This window comes from Corvus brachyrhynchos, unplaced genomic scaffold (assembly GCF_000691975.1).
Source record: "Corvus brachyrhynchos isolate BGI_N302 unplaced genomic scaffold, ASM69197v1 scaffold60, whole genome shotgun sequence".
NCBI classification, from domain to species: domain Eukaryota; kingdom Metazoa; phylum Chordata; class Aves; order Passeriformes; family Corvidae; genus Corvus; species Corvus brachyrhynchos.
In genome coordinates, this window is record NW_008236767.1 from 3,514,193 (window position 1) to 3,538,057 (window position 23,865).

Genomic DNA, 23,865 nt, shown 5'->3' on the forward strand with positions numbered 1-23,865 from the left:
AGAGGATCTGCTCCTATTATGCAAATAGCATCCAGACCTCTGAGACTGAAAAAAAGCTTTAAAGAAAAGATGCTCTCTGTGAGAGGAGTGACTTCTGGCTAAGTATTAATTATGAGTTTACATCCATCAATTTTAAATAATGTTCCTGTAGGTCATTGCACTTCACAGGGCCTTGAATTATTGCACCAGGATCTCTTCTTCAATCAGACAGATGGCACCCTCAGAGGATTTTTTTATGTAATCTTTCCTGTGGGTGAAGGAGCTTGCCTGTCCCTCTGTAGAACTCAGTGGATAAAGAGCCTTAATGCCTTACACTGTAATTTGAGCTTCATTCAGGACAGAACCTTAATTTTATGGGTTGTATCCCTCCATTTCACATGATAGTGGGCCATTTTGTCTTAAAAAAGAAATTGCATGAGTGGAAGAAAGCTCTGGCACTGCAAAATGAGTCTCACTTGGTACTTTTTGAAGATTGCACTTTTCTAATGAAACTGCAAAGTTCATGGAAATGCCGAGATGCTAGAGAAAAATCAACTACTGACACCACCCACTGTCAAAAAATAAGTGCAACATGAGTTCAGTAAATGTTATGAACACTACTAACTCCCTGCCACAGGCTATTGGCATATGACCAGCTACAGAATCCTCAGGAGAGCCTAGGTTCAATCTAAACACCAGGAAAATCAAAACCGGCTGTATTATAACAATCCCAAAACCCGTCTTGTTAAAAAATAAGTTATGAAGAGAAGCATGAAAATAATAGGATGTAGAACATACTGAATATCATGTTCTTCATCTAATCATCCCCTAAGGGTTTTTTTTAGCTTCTGAAAGAGGTATTTTAGCAGTAGTTCTGCTCTATCTTGCCTTGCTCTTTCAGAATGGGACTTCATTCTGGTTCTCTTTCTTGACACATTTGTATTTGAATACCACTGTTTGCAAACTGACATTTAAAGTAGTTCTGGAATAGCTTCATCTTTCCTTCTTTTTTAGTAATCCAGGAAGAATTTTATTTACTTTAAGAATGTGTAAGTATGCAAGTTATATATAATTACTTTAGTCCTTTATTAGCAGCTTTATTCTCCTCTCATCTGACTTCTCACCTCCCTTTCCCTTCCTCTTCAATCTCTGTAGGGTATCAGGGTCCTTCAAAAATCATAACATTTTCTACCCCCATTTAAATTTGGGAAGGGGTGATAGGATACATCTTTCATTGCTGCTTGTGACCAATGTCTTCAATCTCAAGGGTACTTTACCCGCAAGCAATCTGTAGTAAAAATTCCTTTACAGAGTGCATTTTAAGGCTGAAATCTCCAGTGAGAAACTTGATACACTGTCCCTCTGAAAATTAGGGTAGATAAAAAATGGAGACATTTAGAAAATCCTAGGCAGCTACAGATGGATTATGAAATCTGAACTACCATGTATGGTGTGTAATACTGTGTATGCTACCAAAGAAATAATGTGGAACTATAATAAAAAAAATGCTGAAGCTGTTTTGCTAAGAGCAGTAAGTCAGGACTCCTTTAAAACAGATTCCAGGACAGATATGGATGCTTTGAGATCGAAGACTCACAGAATAAGTTATATTGGATGAGTTTTTGTAGGTCGTCTGGTCAGAATCCTACTCAGAGAATGGCCTACATAAATCAGATTGCTCTGGATTTTCCCCCATCAGATTGTGACTGTCTTTAAGAATGGGGATTTCATAACATCTCTTACTAAGAGAAATAAATCAGTATTTTAAAAATACTAAAAGGCATCAGTGGTGCTTTGGTACATAATTTCTTTGCTACAAAACAGACATAGTGAGTAAATCTATTTCTTTAGATCTATCAAAGTATCTACTCTGGATTTCAACTGCAGGATATTTATTTGTTTTTATAAAAACAGCTTATTTTTCAGGCTTTTGTGATTGAAAGTTTGAATTCTGAAGGCAGTTGAAAGAGAAAAGCAGTGAGCCATCACATTATTCTGCTGTAGTGGAAGATCTCTGGGACCAGTTTGTTTAAATATAGGTTCTATCTATTCAACTATTATTTTTTCAAAGTAGTCTTCATTTCTTTTACATATATATTTGAAACACATTTTGCGTTAAAGGAAGATAAGTGGATAAGTGTTGTCTGATTTTTCTGATAAAAAAAGAATTCCTACCGTTATCTATATATGTTAAGTTTATGGGTTGATTTACAATTTCTTATTGCATGATATGATTTGAATTGAAGTATAAACGGAAGTTTTACTGCATTGTTCATTTTTTATAAATCAAGAAGAGTTATTATCATTTTCTATTTAGAAATTAAGCTTAATTAGACTTACTGCTTAATGACCTTGAAAACTTTGAAATTATTAGCTAAAAGATTATTTGCTATAGCTAATAAAATATAAAATTACCTTGGAAGTATTCTTTATTGATTTGATTAAAATTTTATACCACCTATTGGGTTATTTTTCCCGATAGTAACTGGCAATGGTAACACTGATTCTCCAAAGACATTGTGCAGATGCAGCAAAATTTCTCATCTGTAGGTTTCCATTTTCTGTAGGAGAGCTGTGTGGCCTTCAGTTTTTTCTGACTAATCCTCCACTAGAAAGACTTCTTTGTTATTTCCCTTCTCTCAGTGAGCTTTGCTTCTATACACTGATTGCTGGAGATACAATGACCAGGAAGTTAAAAAAGAAAATTCAACAACTAACTTTGCTTAAAAGAGACAGCTGTCCCCATTAACAGTCGTAAATACTGACTGCACCATACCCAACAGCACCATGTATCACTTTCCATCACGTTTCTGATTGCAGCAGCCATGAATCATTGAAGAATTCTATGATATTGTTAGTTTTTAATTGTCTCTAATAACTGCTTCATTATCTGCATTTTGGTTAAGGTGAAACTTGGATTCAGGTAATGGTTAATTTGTTGTAATAGTGGAGTCCTTCCCTTGGTGCTGTGAGTTGTTAGAAATTAACAACTTTCCTTGAACCTGCATAAATTGTTTTTCATTACAAAAAAAGTTCACCTATAAACCAGTTGACCTTTCCCAGACCTTCTTTCTAGCACCAAAGTTACGTCGCTGGTAAGGAAAAAAGTGCAACCCATGTCTGCTTCTTCAGTCACACTCTTTTTATTCAAAATATTTCATTAACTGAGCATGGATTATGAAACCTGAAAACCAGTGGATTCATGCAGAAAACCAATTGTTCTTCTGAAAATAAAATTTCACCTCTTGATGACTTTTTCTTCTTTTAGTTACATGCACTGAGTGCTTAAAAAATTTAATGTATTGCTGAAAAACAATGTAATGGTAGTCTAAAACTTTTCAATTATTTTTTGAGATTTTATTTACTTTTATTATTCTAGGACTTTATAAGTAGTAGTTGTTCTCTGAGATCCCTGGGAAAGTCTTAAAGACAGTTTCAGCTTGCAGAAGTCTTTTTACTTTGATAATCAGAGAGGACTGAAAATAGTTGTTCCTTAGTAGAAATAGTCAAAGAAATTTTGCAACCATTATTAGCTATTTTCATCATTTTACCATTTAAATTACTGAGAATGGAAATTAAAACAAGTATCCATAAATAACATTATTCTATTGAATATTGATGTTGGTTCCATATAATATTTAAATAAAATATTTTAAGTCTTACGAGGCTTTTGTATACTTACATATATATCTGAACTACTAATTTTCAGCTTTGTTCTCACAAAACTATAAAAATATTTCTAAGTCAGATCTTGTGAAGTCATTGATACCAAAAAAGGGGTTTCTCTCAGGTATGCTTATTTTGCTGTGCAAACAGCAACACCAGAGACTTTAAAGACAACTTTAAGTATACATTGATTGCAGGTTTATTCTGGCTTTGTGAGCACTTTGAAGTGTAAACAACTAATTCTATGGAAATGTAATTCTGATGTTATGCAAACTCAAGACATTTATTACTAAAATTCATTTCAAACAAACTATTACCCATCATCTGTATTTTCTGTATACTCAGTCATTTGGGGTTCTTCCATGTGTATTGTTACCATCTCCTTTGGACTGAGTTCAGTAAGGTCAGGGTGTGAGCAGGGCAGCTGCATGTGCAGTATGATCTCACAGAGAGAGCAAGGTAGCCTAAATCACCCTAGTCCTGTCTGAGTTCTGCTTACCAGTCATTTTCAGAGAAATGGGAAAAGAAAATCAAGAAAAAGTCTGCAACCAGTCATTGAAATCTAATTGAAAGGTACTCCTGGGACAAGTTAAAAATGTTATTAAATGTTTTTGTAAATATTTCACTTGCCCTGGTACTTAAGAAAGATAAATGTGTCAGTTGTTTGCTCAGTGGCACCATCAAAAGTGTTAAAGACACTGTCTGGTGACTTGTAATATTCTGATCTTTTTCTTCATTCAACATCTTTTGGTAGTCTACCCTGAGGTGAAAAAGATGAATGTGATGTGCTGCTCATCAAAAGGAAGAGGTCATGCCCTCCAGCTTGGTTATCTGAAATATTTTTGTTTGACTCATTTATATTTTAGGGTGTGAAAAATATATGCTGTGTACATTTAGAAGAGGAAAAAAAACCCCATTAATCAAAAGATAAGTCCTAAACCCAGTCGAGCTACTAGGCTTTAAAATAAATGATGTTTACTTTCTTGTCACCTGCGTGCTGAGCTTGCTGTATTGCGCTGTTCTCTATTTTAAACCCTCAAAACCCCCCAAGAAATTTCATCCTCGATTAAAATTTGCAACCTTCCTTGTGCCTGTTCCTAAATTCAGTAGGTGAAAAATGAGCAGGTAGGAATTCAAATATGACCATGTATCAAATATTTTTTTTTTTCCAGAAAAAAATCAGAACCCTAGTGGTTGCAGTTACCCAACAGTAGAAGGAGGGGGGAATGATGACAGTGTGATATACAGTAATTTTTTCAGTCAGGAAATATGTGAGACCTGCTAATTTTCAAAGTGTTTGCTGAGAGCTGCTCTGTTGAGAGTATCAGAGAAGATGTGAAACCTCTCAGGTCAGCTGTAAAATGCCTCTGATATCAGCAGGACTGAGTCTCCTGGCAATCAAAAGAACCTGCTCAGGGATATGCTAAATTGCTCTGAAGGTGAGTTATGTGGCAGGTAAATATGAGAAGTCTAAAAGAAGGAGAAGGCTCAGTCAAGTGAAGAAGGCAGATTACTTTATATAAGACAAGATTTTTTTTCATCAATCTAGCTACCATACCTATTTAGCAGGAACATGGTTAATGCTGTGTAAAATGCACATATCCCTTGTGCATTTCAGAGAGTTTGCTACATGCTGGCTAGCTACTCTAGTTCATTTTTTATTATTTTTTAATTACCCAGTCAATATCATGGAAGACAGGACTTGCGTGAGCTATTTGTGTACTGATTCCTACTCATAATTTCGCACATACTCCTGAAATTAATATAGATTGGTATCTAATAGTGCAGCTTGCATCCAAATCCATCTTTGTAATAACAGCTGCATAAGGTCTTTCTTGGGAAAAGTCTGTGCTTTCTAAATGCTAATAACCTCTGTTATAATGAACAAATTCAAATTGTAATGAATTTTAAATGCACATAATTGTGCATTGATTTGAATAATTTAAGAGATACAAAAAATCCCAACTTCTGATGTTGACATTTTGACAAAAGCACACAGTTGCCCAATTAAAGTTCAAATTGACTTTGTCATTAGAAGAATTTATTTCAATAAACAGCTACTTAGAAGTCTTAAATAAGTAAAATGAGTGCTTTGAAATAAGCTGTGACTATTAACATATAGCACTGGATGAAAAACCAAATGGGTGCAACAAAATGTTTCTCTGGATTAGTAGATTATAACAAGAAGAAGAAAACTGGAAAAGCCACACATAGTTCTTCACCTGTTCGGAAAACTATCCTGTATCTACATGTAGCCGTCATTTTTCAAACCTGTGGAGGGAGGGAATGCATGAGGCAGTCAATATAATCCTGATTTCTAGCAGGATTTTGTAGATCTCATTGGGAATGTGCTAAGTTTTCTCATGGGATGCTGTTGGATGTAACATAAACTGTCATGCAGGTTTTCAAATGGCTCTCTTAGTTTTGGACAGATCTCTACAGAGGTCCAGCCAGGTTTTGTTACCCTAAACATGTCTTCATTCTGATTATGGTGTTGTTTGCTAAGAAAGCAAATAGACTGTTTTCAGTCTTTGATACCAGTTTTCAGTTATCTGGATTGTAAGCAAAATATCATCTTAATCATCTTCCATAATTAAGAAGAATTTTCTGCTTTCTCTGACACGATTTACTTTAAGACCTGATAATATTTCCTCAGTTTTCATGTGGTCATTTCAGAAATAGAACAAGACAAAGCCAAATGGAAAACCTCTACGCAGCCTTGCTCTGGTAGCAAGATGACAGTGTGAGTTCTTAACCAGGAGGAAATTAAGCTGTGAGATAAAATAAATGTGCAATCTTAGATTGAATCATCTATTTACTAATAGTTAGATGGTTCTAAATGTGAAGGTGATCTTTGTCAGTGATAGCTCTAAAGTTTTAGTGGACTTTTTTTTTTTAATGAAGAAGATAGATAATTCAGAGGAATTAAAAAAAAAATGGAAAGAATAGCAGGCTTTTAACAAATGTGAAAAATAGGATAGGAGACATTTTGACTGCATGTATAGGAGGGCAAAGTTTTTCTAGCATCCATTCAAAGTTTTATGTGATTAGTTCGTTTGTTGACTTTGAAAAATTTTTTTTACTCAGCATAAAAATCCTAAGACTCTTAGAAGCAGAATTGGTTTTGCCAATGACTACATTATGACCACCATTTTTCTTCCATTTTTTCACATATTTCCAGTGTGGCTTTTATTGTTTTTCTGCTAACAATTGACTACAGTGAATTTTTAGACTATACAGAAAATGATTTTTAAAAGTACAGAGAAAATTATATTAAAACCAGCGTAGACAGCATTATCTGAGTTTCTCATCCCTCATTACTTTCCCTCTGTGTTGTCTGACACGTTTATTTTTCTTCTGACTCCAGTTCATTCTGTTGCCCTACAGGACAGTTTCACATAATGTGAGTATGAGTATCAGACTTGGGAGCTAAAAAACTGTCAGTGCATCTGTTCTGATCTTTGAATTGCCTCACTTTTATAATGTCACATACATATTACCTTTCATTTTGGGGAAATTTTCTTGTATTTTTATCTTACTATTCTTCCTAAAATATAATGAAATCTGTGTAAAAACTCTGGAAAAGTCTCTCTGATAGTCAAGGCTATTTAAGTAATTTTTAGCAATGTATTGGACTGATATAAAATGTGGCAATTTATCTTGCTTGATTAGGATGTCCATGTGATTTAAGAACATATTAAATTACAAGATTATGGATTTTTGACTGAAGAAATTGTCCTGTTTCATTTATCATTTCAATATAGATTTTTTTAAACTGTCCATGATTTAACTCATAAACCATAATGACTTATTGAATCTTTGTTACTGAACCAGCAGCCACTAAATTAACTAATTTGTGTCACCATCTGATTTTGAAGAATGAGCTGCTTAATGTAAGTCAGAAACCAGGACTGCAAAATTTATCTTTCATGTGAATTGTAAATAAAATCTGCTTTCACTACCCCTGCCACCTTTGTTGATAACAATCAACAGCTTTATAGGGACTCAAAAAAACTTGATAAGTTTAAAAAACTAATCAGATTTTTGACTATATAACGGAGCATGCTATGAACTGTCTATTTGTGATTAACATTTATTTCCATTCATCATCTATCTGTGCTTTTAAGCATTTATTTTCAGAAATAAAATTTCTGGAACTCCATAATGAAATTCCATATATGCCAAACCCACATGTGCAGATAAACTAAAATATGGTCCAAAAATCTCAAGTCATATATTCATCTAGTATTTCAGTTTTTATATATATATATATACATGAACTATTAATTTGGAAAGTCACAGTCCCTTTCCAATAAATAATTTTCTTTAAGTTTTTAATAGTCAAAGCTTTTTTAGAAGTCCGAGTGTTTCCCAGGAACATAAATGTTTCAAAATGTCATCAATTTTGTCTCAGAAGTGAAGATTTTTGACAGTTTCTCACATTCATCATATAAAAAATCACAATGTTTTATTTAATTCCACACATTTGGTATGTTTAGATAAACTGAGACCACATTAGGAACATAAAAGTTACCATAGTTCTCAGAGTTATCTATTAAAATAGTTAGCAAGTATTTGTTCAGTTTTGCCTTGTTTTCCAGAATATAGCCCACGCTATTTTAATCCACACCTGTGGATATGCACATGCACTCAAACATATTTGTAAATGTTCCTAATAATAATCATACAGCCTTTTTCTAACAGTTCCTCTCTATGTTGAATAGTAGGTATTGAGTCTGAAGGAGAAATGCATTTCTGTTAATAAAACTTTTGGTACAGCAGGTTGTCTGGAAAATCAATGTAATTTTTTCCTCATGATCTACAGAGAAAAGGGAGAAATATCTAAGGGAGCAATTGCCTTAAATTTCATGGCTACTTTAGTATTGAGTCAATCAAATGTGAAATATCAATACATCTGCACAGCATGAGTGACTGTATCCTGTTATTGTAATGAATACTAGATGTAGAAATATGAAAGAGAAAAACACTAAGAAGGGATTACATACAGTGTTACAGTGATATTAAAATCATCAGGCAAGATGATATCTTACTGTGTGTCCAATTTTAATGAAACAAAGAGGAAACCAAATGAATTTAACTGAATTAATTTTGAAGCATAGATGTCTCAATTCCTAGAAATCAGAGATCATGCATTCTCTTTCAGTTACAGACAGAAAAATGTGCCAAAGTTCTGCACACAACAGTACAGTTTACACTAATTTACCTGTCCTGTGCAACCTGCCTCAGTCACTGAGGTCTAGAAATTCCAACCAAGTCAGAGGGATGGGGATCTTATTTATGGATAACATATGAAACAACAGAATGAGAGAAATTTGAATAAACACTGAATTGAAATAATTTAAAATTTCTCTACTGTACCGGTCAGTTGTTTGGGGTTTTTTTTGCCTTCTGGATAGTTCTTCATTCTGGAACAAATGATATTTCAGAGGGCATGGCTTTTTAGTTATTGCATAACAATACAGTGTTTAGCACTCTTTTTGATGCTTGAATGTTGTGGTACAGATCTGTCCTCCTTTTGACTTTTATAAACTTACTTAGTCACCAAACGAGCAGATACTTCAACACATGTTCTTCATTGAACCTGAGACTATGTGACAGTTTTAGTGTTTGCTATTGACAAAATAATTAAGTATTGAGGTGTCACTGTAGTATGAGAGAAATGGACCTTCTCCCTGTCTCTGGCTGTAGACCATAAAATATCCCATAAACTGTGACAGAGAGTAGTAGTGTTGATTTCACACAAGGGGATTTTGAAAAAGCCAATAATTTCCAGTGTGTTATGATAAAAAACACAACCTGTCCCCTGCCCCCCAAAAGAGAGAGAAAAACAGTAGACCCACTATTTATTTTAATGCATATTCCATGAAGAAATGTTGCTGAAAATTCTCTGCCACAAAGTAAAGAAATAAACTAGTATCAATTTCTTTTTAAAAAGTACATAACATACAGAATCTGAAAGGATAAAACATGCAGTGAAAACATTCATTTTAGGGACTTTCATACCATTAGTACACTTACTAACTTATAGAATCTATATGATTGTTGTTCTTTTACCTAAACTGTTTTCCTTACAGTATTGTTACTGACATATAGAGAATGTCCCACACTTTCTTTGTTAGTGTAGAAATGAGTTTCACAGAAATATTTAAAAATAGATCTATCCCATTAGCAGCACTGTATGAAATATGGGTTGAACTGTTTTCCATAGCAGTAGTGTACCAGTGCACAGTGGAAATTGTATTTTATTACTAATGGCATGGTTATAAATCAAATGTTCCATGATGTGTCTGCTCCCTGTTCAGTGGTTCTCCAGAAGCTGGCATAGTGGTAACTCATGTTTTTCTGCTCTCTAAGGAATTGATAATAAATAACTCAAACTTAATAGGATAGGTAGGAAATTGCAACCTAAAGTGAGTTGGAATAAGTTCTAGTTCAAACATCTGTGTCAGAAGATCTGCAGGTAGTTGTAAGGGTCTGCAGCATTCTGGTTACTTCTTAGCTGTAGAGGAAGGCTGTTCAAAATAGTGACTGAAAACAGTCTGCTAATCTGCTATTTCTAAGCAAAAAGGTTCAAAACTCCTACTCAGAGATTTTCAGAGGGAAGAATAAAACCCGAACCAGTATTAACATTAATTAGAAATAAAATTTGTAGGATCATATTGTTTAATGCATAACCGTGAGCTTGAATGTGGAGAATTGTATCTATATTTCTCTTGACTTAGTATTCCTGACTAGTGGTTCCTTACACTTCACTTGCATTAAATTTCACTATTTCACTGACATGATCTGTCAGCAAATATGTGGAATACACCTTTAACATCCCTGGAGTATGTGGTTTAGGTTTTTTGTTCTTGCTAATACAATAAGTATTTGTTCTCATGTTTTTGGGTTGTCCTAACAGGGATCCTTTATAAAAACTGCCAATGTACCATATTGTGTCTGGGGTTCAAGGTTTGCAGCTATGTTAAATTTCACAGACATCAGTTTATACACATGAAATGCTTGCAACACAAGATAATCTCTGAGAAATTGTCAACACTATTGATTTTATTGTCAGATAGTCTACATGGGCTGGACGGAAGAACGAGAACAAGACTCCCTTCAGGACCGAATGTACACACCAAAGTTTCTAGCACTGAGGGGATCTTCCCTGTATAAATTTATAGCACCTCCAGTAAGTATATTTCTCATGCTTAGTGGGAGTAAGTGTTATTAAATAAAATAGCGTCATGTAATGTGTACAAGGCTTTCACGATGAGATATCACTCATTGGGCTAACAGAATTGCAACTAACAGCATTGAAAAGTTCCAGGATATGTGGTATAGAAGTGATAGAAAACAGCTGTTCATCAGATTATTGGGTGTCTAACAAGAATTTCTTTTCCCCCACTTAACTGAACACTTAGAAAAATGAAAGAGAAATCTGCTCCTGTTAAAAGGGAGCTTTTAATTTTCCTTTGGCAGACAGAACCAGACCAAAGCAAGATGGTTAGATTTAAACTGAACACTCATTCTAGTGAAACTGCTGAGATTTGGGGAAATATCAAAGCTTTTTACATGCTGTGGAGATGGCAATATGTCTGTATTTAGATTTCATCCTGAATGTAAGTGTTTGCTGCTTGAGACCACAACAAGGAAGGTAGGGAATCAAATGAAATTAAGATAAATATATTAGTTGGAATCTCACTGGGAACACTGGGCAAAATTTTAGCTCTTGTCTTATACTCAGCAATTTACTTTCACATTCTTATGGTACATCTATGCTGTTGTAAAGATCCTCTAGCTAACTTTTAAACCCGTTGCTAAGGAGACAGTAGCACTCCCATGCCTGGAGCAGGAAGAGTCATGTGGATTAATTTTTACTCTTTATTGGGTGACCTTTCTGACTGCTGCTAAACCCTGTGTTTGTCAGATCCAGGCTGTAGCTCCTTCCTGCCTGAAACAGAATCACAGAATAGTCTGGTTTGAAAGCGGACTTTAAAGGTCATCTATTCCAACCTCTCTACAGTAAGCGAGGACACCTTCAGCTGGAGCAGGTTGCTCAGAGCCCATCTAACCTAGTCCTGAACGTTTTCAGAGATGGGGCATCAACCACCTCTTGGGGCAACCTCTTCCTGAGGTAGTTCAAAGCCATCTTCAAATCTTTGTTCATCAGTAGCTATTGGTGTTCGTTTAGCTAAAGGTTTAAAAACATGTGGAAGGCATGAGGAATGGAAGTAAGCATGAACTGAAAACTTCATGCGTTCAGTGTTTGTACACTAGTTCACTGGTGTGGGAGTTTGGTGCTCTCTCAGGTCTGTTAATGGGAGTTTGGCTTATTTTGGTGGATATTTTTCAGGATCAGATCAAAATGTCAGATTATGCTAACATGACACAATTCAAAACCAGATCTCCTGCCTTTGCGCGACCTACTCAAGCATTTGCTGCCTGTCAAGAAAAACCAACTCCATTCTAGATACTAGACAGAAGCAGAATCAAGGTTGAGAAATCCTTTTCAAAACAAAAGAGGAAGAGTATTCTTTTGTAAGAACTATGGTAGAGACCACAAGCCTCTTTACTGAAGAATCATTTCTAGGAATAATATGATTGTAGGGGGTAAATATCTGATGGGGGGTGATTAATGGGTGTGGAAGGAACATGTTCATATGAAGGATCTGAGCCATGGTGATGTGAATAAGGAAAATTTTGGTAAGCTGCTATTGTATAAGATAAGAAGTCCATCCTTGCGTTTCTATAGGTCTTGTTTCAGCTCAGCTGCAAACACAACATGATTTTGTATTGCCGGATTCTGGTTCCTAGTCTAAAATAGAAAATCTGTTCAAATGCAGGGAAAAATATTTTCTCTCCGTGGAGTAGGAGGGAAGCAGAATGATAAACATGCTTTTTTTAGGGCGGGGGAAGATTTCCTATAGAGCTACCTTAAAGATGTAGAATCATAGAATGTTCGGGTTAGAAGGAACCCTAAAGATCATCCAGTTTCAGCTCTAACATGTAATGTATATAATAATTGCACACTTCTAAAATCCTATTTTCTATATGCAAACTTTTACACATACAGTTATGTTTGCTATTCTGCAGGTTTGTATCTTGCAGGAATTACAAAATATTATGAACAAAGTCTCAATGACACAGTTTCAGAGCTTCTTTTTAGGAGATGCATAAAGTGTAGTTAAAGTAAAAACTGTTTTATAATTATATGTGCAGTGTAAACTACTTGGAAAAAATTGTTTTCTGGAAAGAGATGTCCTGCAAACTTTTTTAAACAGAAAATCAGATGAAAGTATTTCCCCAGTCTCTGCCAAAGTCTAACACATTAGGGAACCATGTGTTTAAACAGTGTCTATCAGCAGCCTCCCCCGGCCTCCTTTTAAATCTTTTTGATCAATAGTACTTCTACTTCCCATGTTCACATAAAGGAGCAATCCTAGTGTTTCATATTTGTACTAGGAAAGCTTTAAAGAAAATTAGTTCTTTACTATTATTTTTTCTGTTATTTCCTGTTACATTTCCACCTTTAGAAGTATTAATTGTGTCAAGTCTGGTTGGTTTCAATTCCTTCCAGTTTATACTTGGAAATTTACTTCAGAAAGAGCCACTAACACCCTTTCTTTTGCTACTCAATATTTTAAATTAAAATATTAAAATGAATGGTGCAGCAATTTCTATGGGTGTCATAATTCTACAATTATTTTTGCTTTGCACTTATATTTATACAGAAAGAGGTTTGGTTTGACTTGAAAAGAAGTCCCTTTACAGGTACAGACAAAAGGAAATGAGGGGAGAAGGGGGAGCTTTTATGCTTTCCCCCAAAGTATAGAGCCTATAGTAAATTTTTAAACATAGCTCCAAATGACTTTGTGCTTCAGGAGCAATAGTTACTACTTTTCCTCATGGCACAATATGACTTCATCTGGTGTGACTGGTGTTGTGGGCTCAGTGGGGCTGTAGCAAGACTCCTCTCCCCATTTTTCTGTTCATGGTGAGAAATTTATCTTTTTGTCCATAGGAGAAAGAGTAGCTTTGTGGTTTAGTACCCACAGTTCAATAAGATAGTGAGGACTGCATTTGACAATGACTGCAAATAAAGGAAATTCTAATAGAAGAAGAACTAGAATACTGTATTTTTGAACTTTTCATTCCTCCCTGTGATTTCCTTAAAGGACTTTACATTACAGTAATGTATATAACTAAAAATTAGTTAGGGATAGAATTTTCTCATACAACATCAAAATAATTTTGATCTATTAATGATTATTTTCTATTTAGATAAGAGACAAATTGGTCTCATCTAATATTTTCTTCCTTGGGCTGTGGACCCTATTTTATTATACATGTTTCAAATAAGTTTATCTTGAATCTTGTAGAAGCAGTAACATATGTTTTCACCAACCTTTTCATTGTGCCTAACAAATTTTATGATACAGTTTTCTTCCTTTGGATATGGGCTACTGTCCAAAGTGTTTTACCATTAAGATGATTAGTCTTTCATTTATAATCTCAATTTCATTCTATTTTGTGCCTTCTTCTGTATTTTGAGACTGTGAATATTCACCTGTTTTCTTCTTGCAGTTTCCTAGGAAATTTTATAAACTGTTCTGATATTGCCTTAACTCTTCCCTTACTGAATATACTCACCTATCCCTTTCTTTGTAAAGCCTTAACACCTACCCTTGCATGATTTAATTTAATTCTTTTATCTATGTATTTCTTTGTGTAAAACAGTTGCCTAAAATGAATACAGTTAAAAACAATTGTGAAATCCCAGAACAAAGAGGAAAAAAACCAGACTATTCTTCAAATCTTAGTTTGTTAGAATTCAGGAGCAGATTAATCTTGTTAAAAAAAAAGAAAATGTGTATCTGCCTGTGTTGTTTCATGCTTTTTCTTCCCCCTGGATTTCAAGGCGTGTAGGGTAAGTGTCTGGGAGATTGCAAGGTTGGAGACTGGTTTTATGGATTTGCAAACGCTGTAGGTGGCTGGGAGCAGATACTGGCATGCAGTTACAGGGAGGAAAGTGGTGTGAAACATACTTTCTAATAGACAGGGCTCTTGCTCTGTGAGATGAATTCAAGGGCTGTATCCTCACAGGATCTCACTGCAACCCCTGCCAGTTCCCAGGGGAAGCATCATCGTTTTTCATAGAGCAGGCTGCATGCAAAGGAACGGCATTGTAAGGACAGGGAGGACGTCTCCTAAGCATTTCCTGGATGCAACAGTCTGGTCCCTGCTAGTTGTTGCTTTGAGGCAGTGCTTGGTCTGTCTGAATATATTTTACTCCATTTAAATACTTTAGGGATGTTTTTTTTGTTAATAAAATTAATTCTTGAAATAAACAAAAATAATTTCATTTCTTTTTCTGTTTATTTTTGTGTTTTGTTTGTTTTTTAAAGGTCACAACCTGGGATTGGACACGAGCTGAGAAAACATTTTCAGTTTATGAGATAATGTGCAAAATTCTCAAGGTATGATAAAAAAGTATAAGAAAAATTGCCACTTTGACAGACAAGAGTATAACACTAACCACCTTGAAGAAAGACATCTATTTTTTTCCCTTTAAAGTCAAATATCAGAAGTTCTGGTGTCAGTAGATTCAGAATCAAACTAGAAGGCATGGCAAAATTGGAAATAAACTGATTTTGACTAGAAAACTACCTTATTTCTCCATGATGCTGTATGGGCTTTATAGCTTCACTTTAATGTCACATTTAACAGTGTAACATTTATTTTTCTAACTGAGGACCTAAAGAAACAGTGATAATTGTGGTTGTTTTCAAATCTGTTGATGGAACTAATAGCAGCTGCAGTGTAAGATTTCACTAGGACTGACAGCAGAGTCTATAAAATATGCCATACCATTCTGAAAACTTTTGTCTTATCTTTTCCAACTGATTACATTTACCTGAAGTGTAATAAATGGTAAGAGATAATGATATATGTTTAGAAAGTTAAAATTATGAGTAACAAATTGAATAAGACCATTATTGTATGTTGTTTTTAATTTTTAATTCTGAATTCAATCAGAATTATTTTATCTGGTCTTTTCTCTGTTTTAAAAACAGTGAAAAACAGAGGCTCAAAATTTCTCAAATGATAAGGAAAAGAGATGCCTCCTCCTGTTCATATAAAGTACTTTCTGGTTTATGTTGGTTTGGGGGTTTTTTGGGTCCGAATTACATAAAAGGTAATTTTAACATTTCTGGAGTTTTATCTAGGCAGAAGCAGAGTAGTATCAACAAGAAGTATGAAAATACCATATTTTTTAAAAGTGTTTCCCACTGAGAAGACCTTTTACTGACATAAATGGTACATTTCCTAGGTTTTGTACATCACAGAGGTGCACTATATTTTCCTTAGGGAGGCAGATGGCTCAATAAAATTCAGAAACTTATATCTGAGACTTCAAAAAAAAAAAAAAGAAAAAACAAAAAAACAAACCTAAAATACAACAGATAGAAAAATTCCTTTTTGCTAGCAATCTGAACAGAAGACTGAAAAGTTTTCCTTTACCTCTGTGTTGGCTGTGAGGTCTGGAGTCTTCATCAAGGAGTAGCACATCCCAAATGCAAAACATCCCATCACTTTGGTATGTCCTTCAATTCCTGAGTGTGCGCAAATATTGCCTCCTTAGAAGTGGTCACGTAGGGAGAGGAATAACAGAAGTTGTTCACTCTTTGAAGGCAGCGCACTGGGGGTGCATGTGAACAGTGCTCCAAGAACATCATCATGCTTTGAGAGAGTTGAAAAATCCCACTTCTTACATGCACATTTTTTTCCCACCCCTCAGGTAATCTTTGATTGCTCCAGGCCTTGGGTATCAAGGTAGCTCTTTGTCAGAGAACTAAGTGTGTTGGAGCCAGGATGACTCCTCCTTATGACTTATCCAAAGATTTCTTTATACTCTTTGAACAGAAATTTACAGAATGTGTGCCATATAATTTTCTGTAATTTAAAGTTAGTTCTTCTTTTCTTCTAGCCGTTTGCCTTTGTTAATGCTCTTTTTAATTCACTTGCAATTTTGGCCATTTTTCTTTTTCCTCCTTGTTCTGTGTCTCCTATTCTTGTATACCAATACATTGATTTTTTTTTTTTTTTTTCCATTTCTGAGCCATGTAGCAGAAGTTATTGCATCCAAGGAGACTGTCCATGAAGCAGTAAAACCTAAACCAGTACGTTCCTGGCACTGTTGTGTGGAAGCACAGAAAAGACTACAAATGTGCTGGGTTTTTTCTTATCATCCAGCCCTCCAAAATGTCTGGAAAGAGGTGTAGATCTTCCAGCCTCTTGTCTCTATTAACAGAGAGGCAATTCCAGTATAAGTAATATAGGAATATCATTTATGTGTTTCTTTATTGCTTTATTAATACTTAGTTATTCATTTATTGTCTGTAAATATGGTCAGGCTTATAAAATGCTGAAATGTTTCAAACAGGTTCTTTAGATGACAAAAACCTGTAAATACTAAAAACTGGAAGTGGAAAAATCATTGCAATGAAATTGCAACTTCTGACATTGGAGCATTAATCTTCACCATATTCTAGTTTTCTACAGCAGGTGCTACAGGGCTTAACTATGGTTTCACTAAATATAAGAGCAAATAAAATGAGAAAAACAGCTTCCCATTACACTACTACATTGAACATCTGTAGAAATTCAAGGTTTTGTTCAGCCTTTATTCCAGCATCATAAAAGTCTCCATTTTAGTAATGAGTGGTTTTTAGATACCTTTGAACAAGCTCCATGGATATTACTGAACCAGAGGCCATGTAAAAAAAAGTTACTCTAGTGTTTTGTGATCACCTTCAAAATTCTTCCTTTCTATAGTACCTCACATGCTACTTTTGATATAAATCTCTTTGCCTTGGAGAATGACAAAGCTTTTCTGGCTAATATTCACTTTAAGTAGGACTTGCAAGTAGGCTGTGCTAACCTTTGTATGGGTTAGCTCAGGACTGAGCAGTGCTTTAGAATTAAGTGTTATTGCATCATTTACTAAGCAAAGTGTATCTGCATTACATGGCTTGCTTGTAATTGAACGAGATATTTCAGAAAAAATTTAGACTTCCATTTATTAGGATGCAACTGTCACCCAAGGCAGCTGGTATTTTCTCCTGTGTATACTGGCAATTTCAATAACTGTCCCTCAAACCACAAGGACAGGACTTTGCTTAATCTGTCTGTAAGTATTTTTTCTCCATTTTCCACTCCTTAATTTTGACTAAAATTCTGATGAACTTCACAAGACCAGTCTTGACTAGAGAGACTTACTAGCGTAAGTTTGTCTCTTTAAATAGAATTGTAATTTTCCTCAGTTTGAGAGTTCCTCTAAGTTTCTCTTCATAACAGAAGCACTACAGTGGAGAATATGAACTGCCAGATCTTACTGAATGCAAATTGATATTTTAGTATTTCAGTATAAGAGAATAATTCCACTTCTGGTAACAGTAAAAATACTAAACCACTAAATCAATATTAATGTTCATGCAGCAAAGGACTTCACTGATTTAATCTTCAGGAAGAGTATATAGTCCAAAGACATTAAATAAAACCCACTTGGCTGCCACCACAACCAATGTTTTCTTCATATTTACTTGCATGGGTTTAGTGTTCTTTTTCCTCCAGTATCTATCCCAAAGATTCTGACTCCTTTCATAAACAATATAGAAAACTGGGATGCCATTTCCAATTTTTACAGTTCCCTTAGTCTCAAGCAGCTAAAAGGCAGGATGTTCTGCACCTTAATCAGAGATGTCAGAGATTATTATATGATTTATAGCTAGTGGATTCATATTTATAGTACTCATCAAATAAATCACTATTTTGTTGTAACAGTATATTTTTTAATTTTATTTTCCCCACCAGATTACAAAGAAAGGAAAGAAGAAGCAAGGCAATAAGTCACTATTCTTAACTTGATTAGGACCTGCAAAATAACCAGGAAGACCCTTAAAATTTGAAGCATAAAAGTACACTTTAAAAAGCAGTCTTTTGACTGTGTAAAAAGACAGTTTTATTGAAAGAAATTCAGCAAAAGTGCATTGATCTTCTACTTCAGTATTTACAATTTTATATAGTAAGAAAGTATAAAAGAAAAAAACCCAAACTGTCATAACCACTTTCATACACTACCATACCAGTAAACTATTATAAAAAAAGGTTCTGTATAAAGTTTACAAAATACCAAATCAAAATACATATCTCATAAATATGAAGCTATTTATTGTTAATATTTTGGGGATTAAATAATTTTTGACATGAAACCTAGGTAAAGTAGGCTGAGTACAAAAATCACATTTTAATTAAATTGGTTTAAATCATTCATTGTGAAATAACAACAAAGAGCAGTGGGCTATGTTTGATGTAAAAGGAGCATTTATGGAAGTGCAAATAACTTAGGACCTGGGGAGGTAAATGCTTAAATTGATCAGCATATGAAATAATTTATTAAAAATTCAATAGGTCTGTTGATTAAGGGGTGGAAGCAGAGAGAAAATAAGGCACTGAAGAACTCTTTAACCCTAAAAAGAAACAGGTAAAAAGAAAGTGAATAGAAATCAAAGTCAGGCAAGTTAAAATGGGGAAGAAGGCAGGAACTGTAAAGGCTGTGCTGATTAGTCAGTGAAAGGTACCAGTAAGAAGTTGATAGCATTGGAACCACTCTTATTTTTTAATCATGAGTTTATTCAGACTGATGCAAATGGTGACACTAGCACGTAGATGAAAATCTGCAATCCTTGTTAAGAAATTTGTCAGGCAAGAAAATCTAATGGTACCACTTTTGACGTTAAAGTGTGTCTATGAGTTATTTTCAATAGAACCACTGGTAGGATTTGCTATCAATAAATATTCCTAATTTATTCTGCAAGAAGCTTGTTTCACCTTATGCTTTATTTTGAGGAGTAAAGCCCCATTAACAGCCAACTAATTTTAATGTTGCAATTGAACAAATATTCAATACTCCAGAAAAGCAGGTATTTCTATCACTAACTTCAGATAGGCACGTGGCCTTATCCTGTTCAGTATTTTGAAGCTGATTTAACTGTATATGTTTTTTTTGGTACTTCTTGTATTTTTGATGCACAGTTTTAACGTGTTTTGAGAGTGTGTGTGCATGTGTATGCATGTGTAATTGTGTGTAATTTAACAAGATTTAAGTACCTTAGATAAATTGGTAAATAAATATTTAAACAATGTTTCCATATAGGAGGTAGAAAAAAGTTTGTTTCATTTTTCAGGCAAATTAGGAACAACAGCATAAAAGATTGCACTTCTCTATCCTTTTTGCTTGAGTTATGTTCTAGAGCTCATCCAAGCATCTCCTTTTAATGGTGAGAAAATGCTTTCTATAGTTGTGTCACCTGCCTCCTATCTTCAGTGCCATGCAAAAATATTTAGAGATTCACAGTTAGAGCATGCTTTATTCAGCATAAAAGAGGAAACATATTCAAGTGTCAGATCAGCTCTGAACTGAAATGTGAGGATAACTGTGTAAGGCAGGCTATGCTGGCAACATGTCAGGATAGTGAATCATTGATGTTTACAGTTAGTACCATTCACATCAGTGCAGCTATAATTTTCTTGCTATATTAATCAGGACCAACTTGGTGTCTCAGAAGACTTGTGATTCCTTCCTTATTTTAGCTGTTAGTATGTGTAAAATCCTCAAATGTAGTTATGTTAATTTTTCCCACTTAAATTGCCTGTAATTATGCTGTCCATTTCCAGTAAGTCAAGTATGGGAAAAGGATGATATAAAAAGGATGTGAAACTACTGGCAATGTTAATGCATTCAGATAAATTTTAAAAATAATGTCAATAGACACATAAACATATAAAGTGCAGGTAGAGAACATATGTTGAGGTCTATCATTCATATAGTTTGCTCAATGGTGAGACTTGCATCTTGATGTGATTCCACTAAAATACTTTGCACGTACTCTAAATGCTTAAGAGGCAGAAGTAATGAATCCCTTTTATGAATAGGTTAATGCTACATCCAAGGAATATTAGATTTTCAGCCAGGGTTTAGCCAGGAGCCAGTTCTTGGCAAGAATGCTAAACTGTTGAGTATTTCAGTTGAAAACAATTGAAGTAATTTTCAGTCTTCGGTTTGCCTTCTGTCCTACATTTAAGAGTATCTAATGTTTCCACAGAAAAGAGGGTCTGTTTCCCCTCTAAATAGAATTATAGTTGTCTTCTAAGATAAGAAAAATAGTAAGAGTCATAAATATCTCTATGTCCACTGGCATCAAGACCAGCACTAAACTGGCTTCAGTTAGGCTATAAGGAAAAACTTCTTTACTGAAATAGAGCTCCTGACAAGGCCACTGAATTTCCACCCCTGGATCCTTTTGAGTGTAAGCTGGTGTGTAGCTGCTCCTACCATGCATAGAGACAGGCAGTAGATGGCTGCACCTCTGGCCAGATCATAAATGTTTTCTGTGATTCTGTATGTTATTTCTGTTTGTTTCTCCTCAACATGTACATAGTTATATGAGCCCTAATCCGTGCTAATCTGGATAAATTTAATGGGGCCTGTGTTTTAAAGGTGTTGGTGTTGCTGTAACTCTGCAGCACCATGTAAGTCTTTTCTGACAGCAAAGAGGCAGCGTTATTACATGCATGACAAGTACCACTGTATAAAGGCTTGTTCATTTTTGGTTTGTTTCAAAAAGGAAGGACAAGCAGTATTTGAAATGTAAACTTATTAAATAAGGCTTTTCATGTTCCCTGTTAACTTTAGAAAGGTTTCTCATTTTTTCTTAACTCCCCTCCCCCCTCCTTGTTCTGACATTTTTTATGTAATATTAATATAAACTGTCACCTTTTGGGTGAAAAATAAATCAGTTGTGTTGGGCTGGGGCTGCCAATCTTGGAGTCTGATCCTTCTTCCTCGAAAAAATAACAAGATAAACACACAGAGGAAAAGAAAAAGAATAACAAATACAGAAAATAAATTTTTAAATGACTTCTGCAACCTCTCTGTTGCAGAAATTGCTTTTTGTTGCCTGTCTAGTTATGAGACTGACAGTGCTGTTGCAACATCCTTGAAAAACAAAGCCAAATTAGGTTTTAACATAAGGCAGAAGGAATTTTGTAAAAGAGCAGAAGTAAGGTGTGAAATATAAATACTATGTAAGGATACTTGGGAAAGACAAGTATATGTCTTAAATCCAAGATATTTTAGATTTATCTGCAGCTTGAGAAGTTTCCTTCCATTAATTTAATCTAATCAGAGCATTTCTAAAGATTTGAGTGATTCATTATTGTATTAAATAATATCCTCTGACACATCAATTTTAGTAGATTTTTGTGTAGCAGTTTTCTCTAATTTATCAGTTTTCTCTTATTTTATGGTCACAGACTTTAATGATCTGAGTTTTTTCCCATCTTTATTTCTGGCTATTGCAATACTTAAATTTAGCTTGAGATGTTGCAGTTTTATTGCACAAAGATTTTGTGACTGTAGGCATTCATGCAGCAGTGATAATTTTGTATTTTTCACTGGAACTGTGTCCCAATCCTTATATGAAATAAATTGTTCCTGTTTCCGGGGCAACTATTCAAAACTTCATTTGGTGCATTCTCTTCATAGTGGAGGTCTGCTTGTTGATTGCTCTCAACAGCCAGAGCCAGCAGTGAAACCAGAAATACTAATTTCTTAACAAATCCTTATCTTGTGGTTTTATGATAGGACCTTTTTTACTATAGTCCCTTTTAAATTTTTTTCTTAGCATTATTAGCAAGTACATGTAAAAAATTTTTTTACACATTTGCTTATAGAAATTTTCTGACATACTGATATTCAACACAAATGCTTTTCACTATGCTACCCTAACATACTCTCACCTTGACATAATGTATTGGCAAGCTTTTTGAGTAAGTAAGGAATTCTGTCCAAGAAAGAAAGGAAGATAAATAAAAAAGAGTATGCAGTCAAGTAGGTAATTCTTTTGATATAATGAATAATCAATTTGGTGGGTAATTTTCCAAACTTTTATTTAATCAGGTTTAATCCTTTTCCTTCCAGTGTTTCTGTCCTTCATGAGGAAGACCTTTAAAAGATCTTTTCCTGCCTTTAAAACAAATACATCTAAAGTGGGGGAAAAAAACCCAAACACAAAAACTGACAAAAAGGAGAATTAAAAGGACTTTTCTTCTATATAATTTCTTCGTCCACTTCTGGTGTTGAGTCAGGTGTTTTTTCTCTTATTGAAGAGGTGCATAGTCACTTTAAGGAAATGTAGAGTATCCTGTTCTCACTTACCATGACCAGTAAGATAACAACTCCTAATAGCTGGGAAAATAGGGAAGGTTCTCTTCCTATATGCCACAGGGATGCAGGATGTTCAGAATGAAATCTTCAAAATGGTAACAGTCAAATTTTTCCCAGAACAACTAAGTTTTTTTGGTAGATCTTAACTTTTCTTCTCAAGGGCAGCAAAAGTGCCCCTGTTCCTGAATCAGCCATTGCTATTCCAAAGAATGGAGGTCCCAGAGCAGCCCAAAAAGCAGATTCAGGGGCTGATGCTTCTCTGTTTATTTCTTTCCTTTTAACTGGGACAAACCAATTCAATTCCTTTTTCTAATTTATTTTACAGAACTGATTTAGCTGTTTTAACTATAATATAAAATACAAAAATATCCTCAGGCAGACAACTAACATGGAAAAAAATCAACTGCAATTAATAAGGGTCAAAATGAAAAGACAGGATCACTCTTTAGCATTGCTGTCCATTATAATTATATTTACTCTTCTAGGATCTGTTCTTAAACATAATTTGCAGCAAAAATGTTTGAAAGTTAGGAGAAGTAAAAAACCTTTGTAACTCTCCGAAGAGATGATCAGCACATTTTTTTAGTATCTGTTTGTAATTATACTAGTCTCTGATTTCTCTGTAGCAGAAAATAACCACTAATGCATCTCTGGAAAGTATTAGAATAATGTATTTCTTCAAAAGATTAGTCAGTTTGGTGAACATTTTGAAACTTTTCCTCATATGGCAATAAAATAAACAAGTTTCTCAGTAGAGTTCATTAAGAAATAGACACGATTATGGCACTGACTCAGAGGAAACCTGTTTTCAGACTCTTGCTCTGATTCAGGTGAGGGTCTTCAAGACTGTCTTTTACTCAGGCAGAAGAGGAAATTAATTTTCCTATTCAGGCAGAATAGGAAAGTGATTTGAGTTTACTGCTGAA

The 23,865-nt window shown here is 34.6% G+C and overlaps 1 protein-coding gene across 1 annotated transcript in view; it reads left to right on the forward strand.

The window, feature by feature from the left end:
* The window catches only part of SNTG1 (syntrophin gamma 1), a 330,206-nt gene that overhangs the window by 273,055 nt on the left and 33,286 nt on the right, over nt 1–23,865 (forward strand). Inside the window, 2 exon segments of the mRNA XM_008644917.2 lie at nt 10,724–10,840; nt 15,057–15,128. Of these exon segments, the coding sequence (XP_008643139.1) occupies nt 10,724–10,840; nt 15,057–15,128 (189 nt within the window).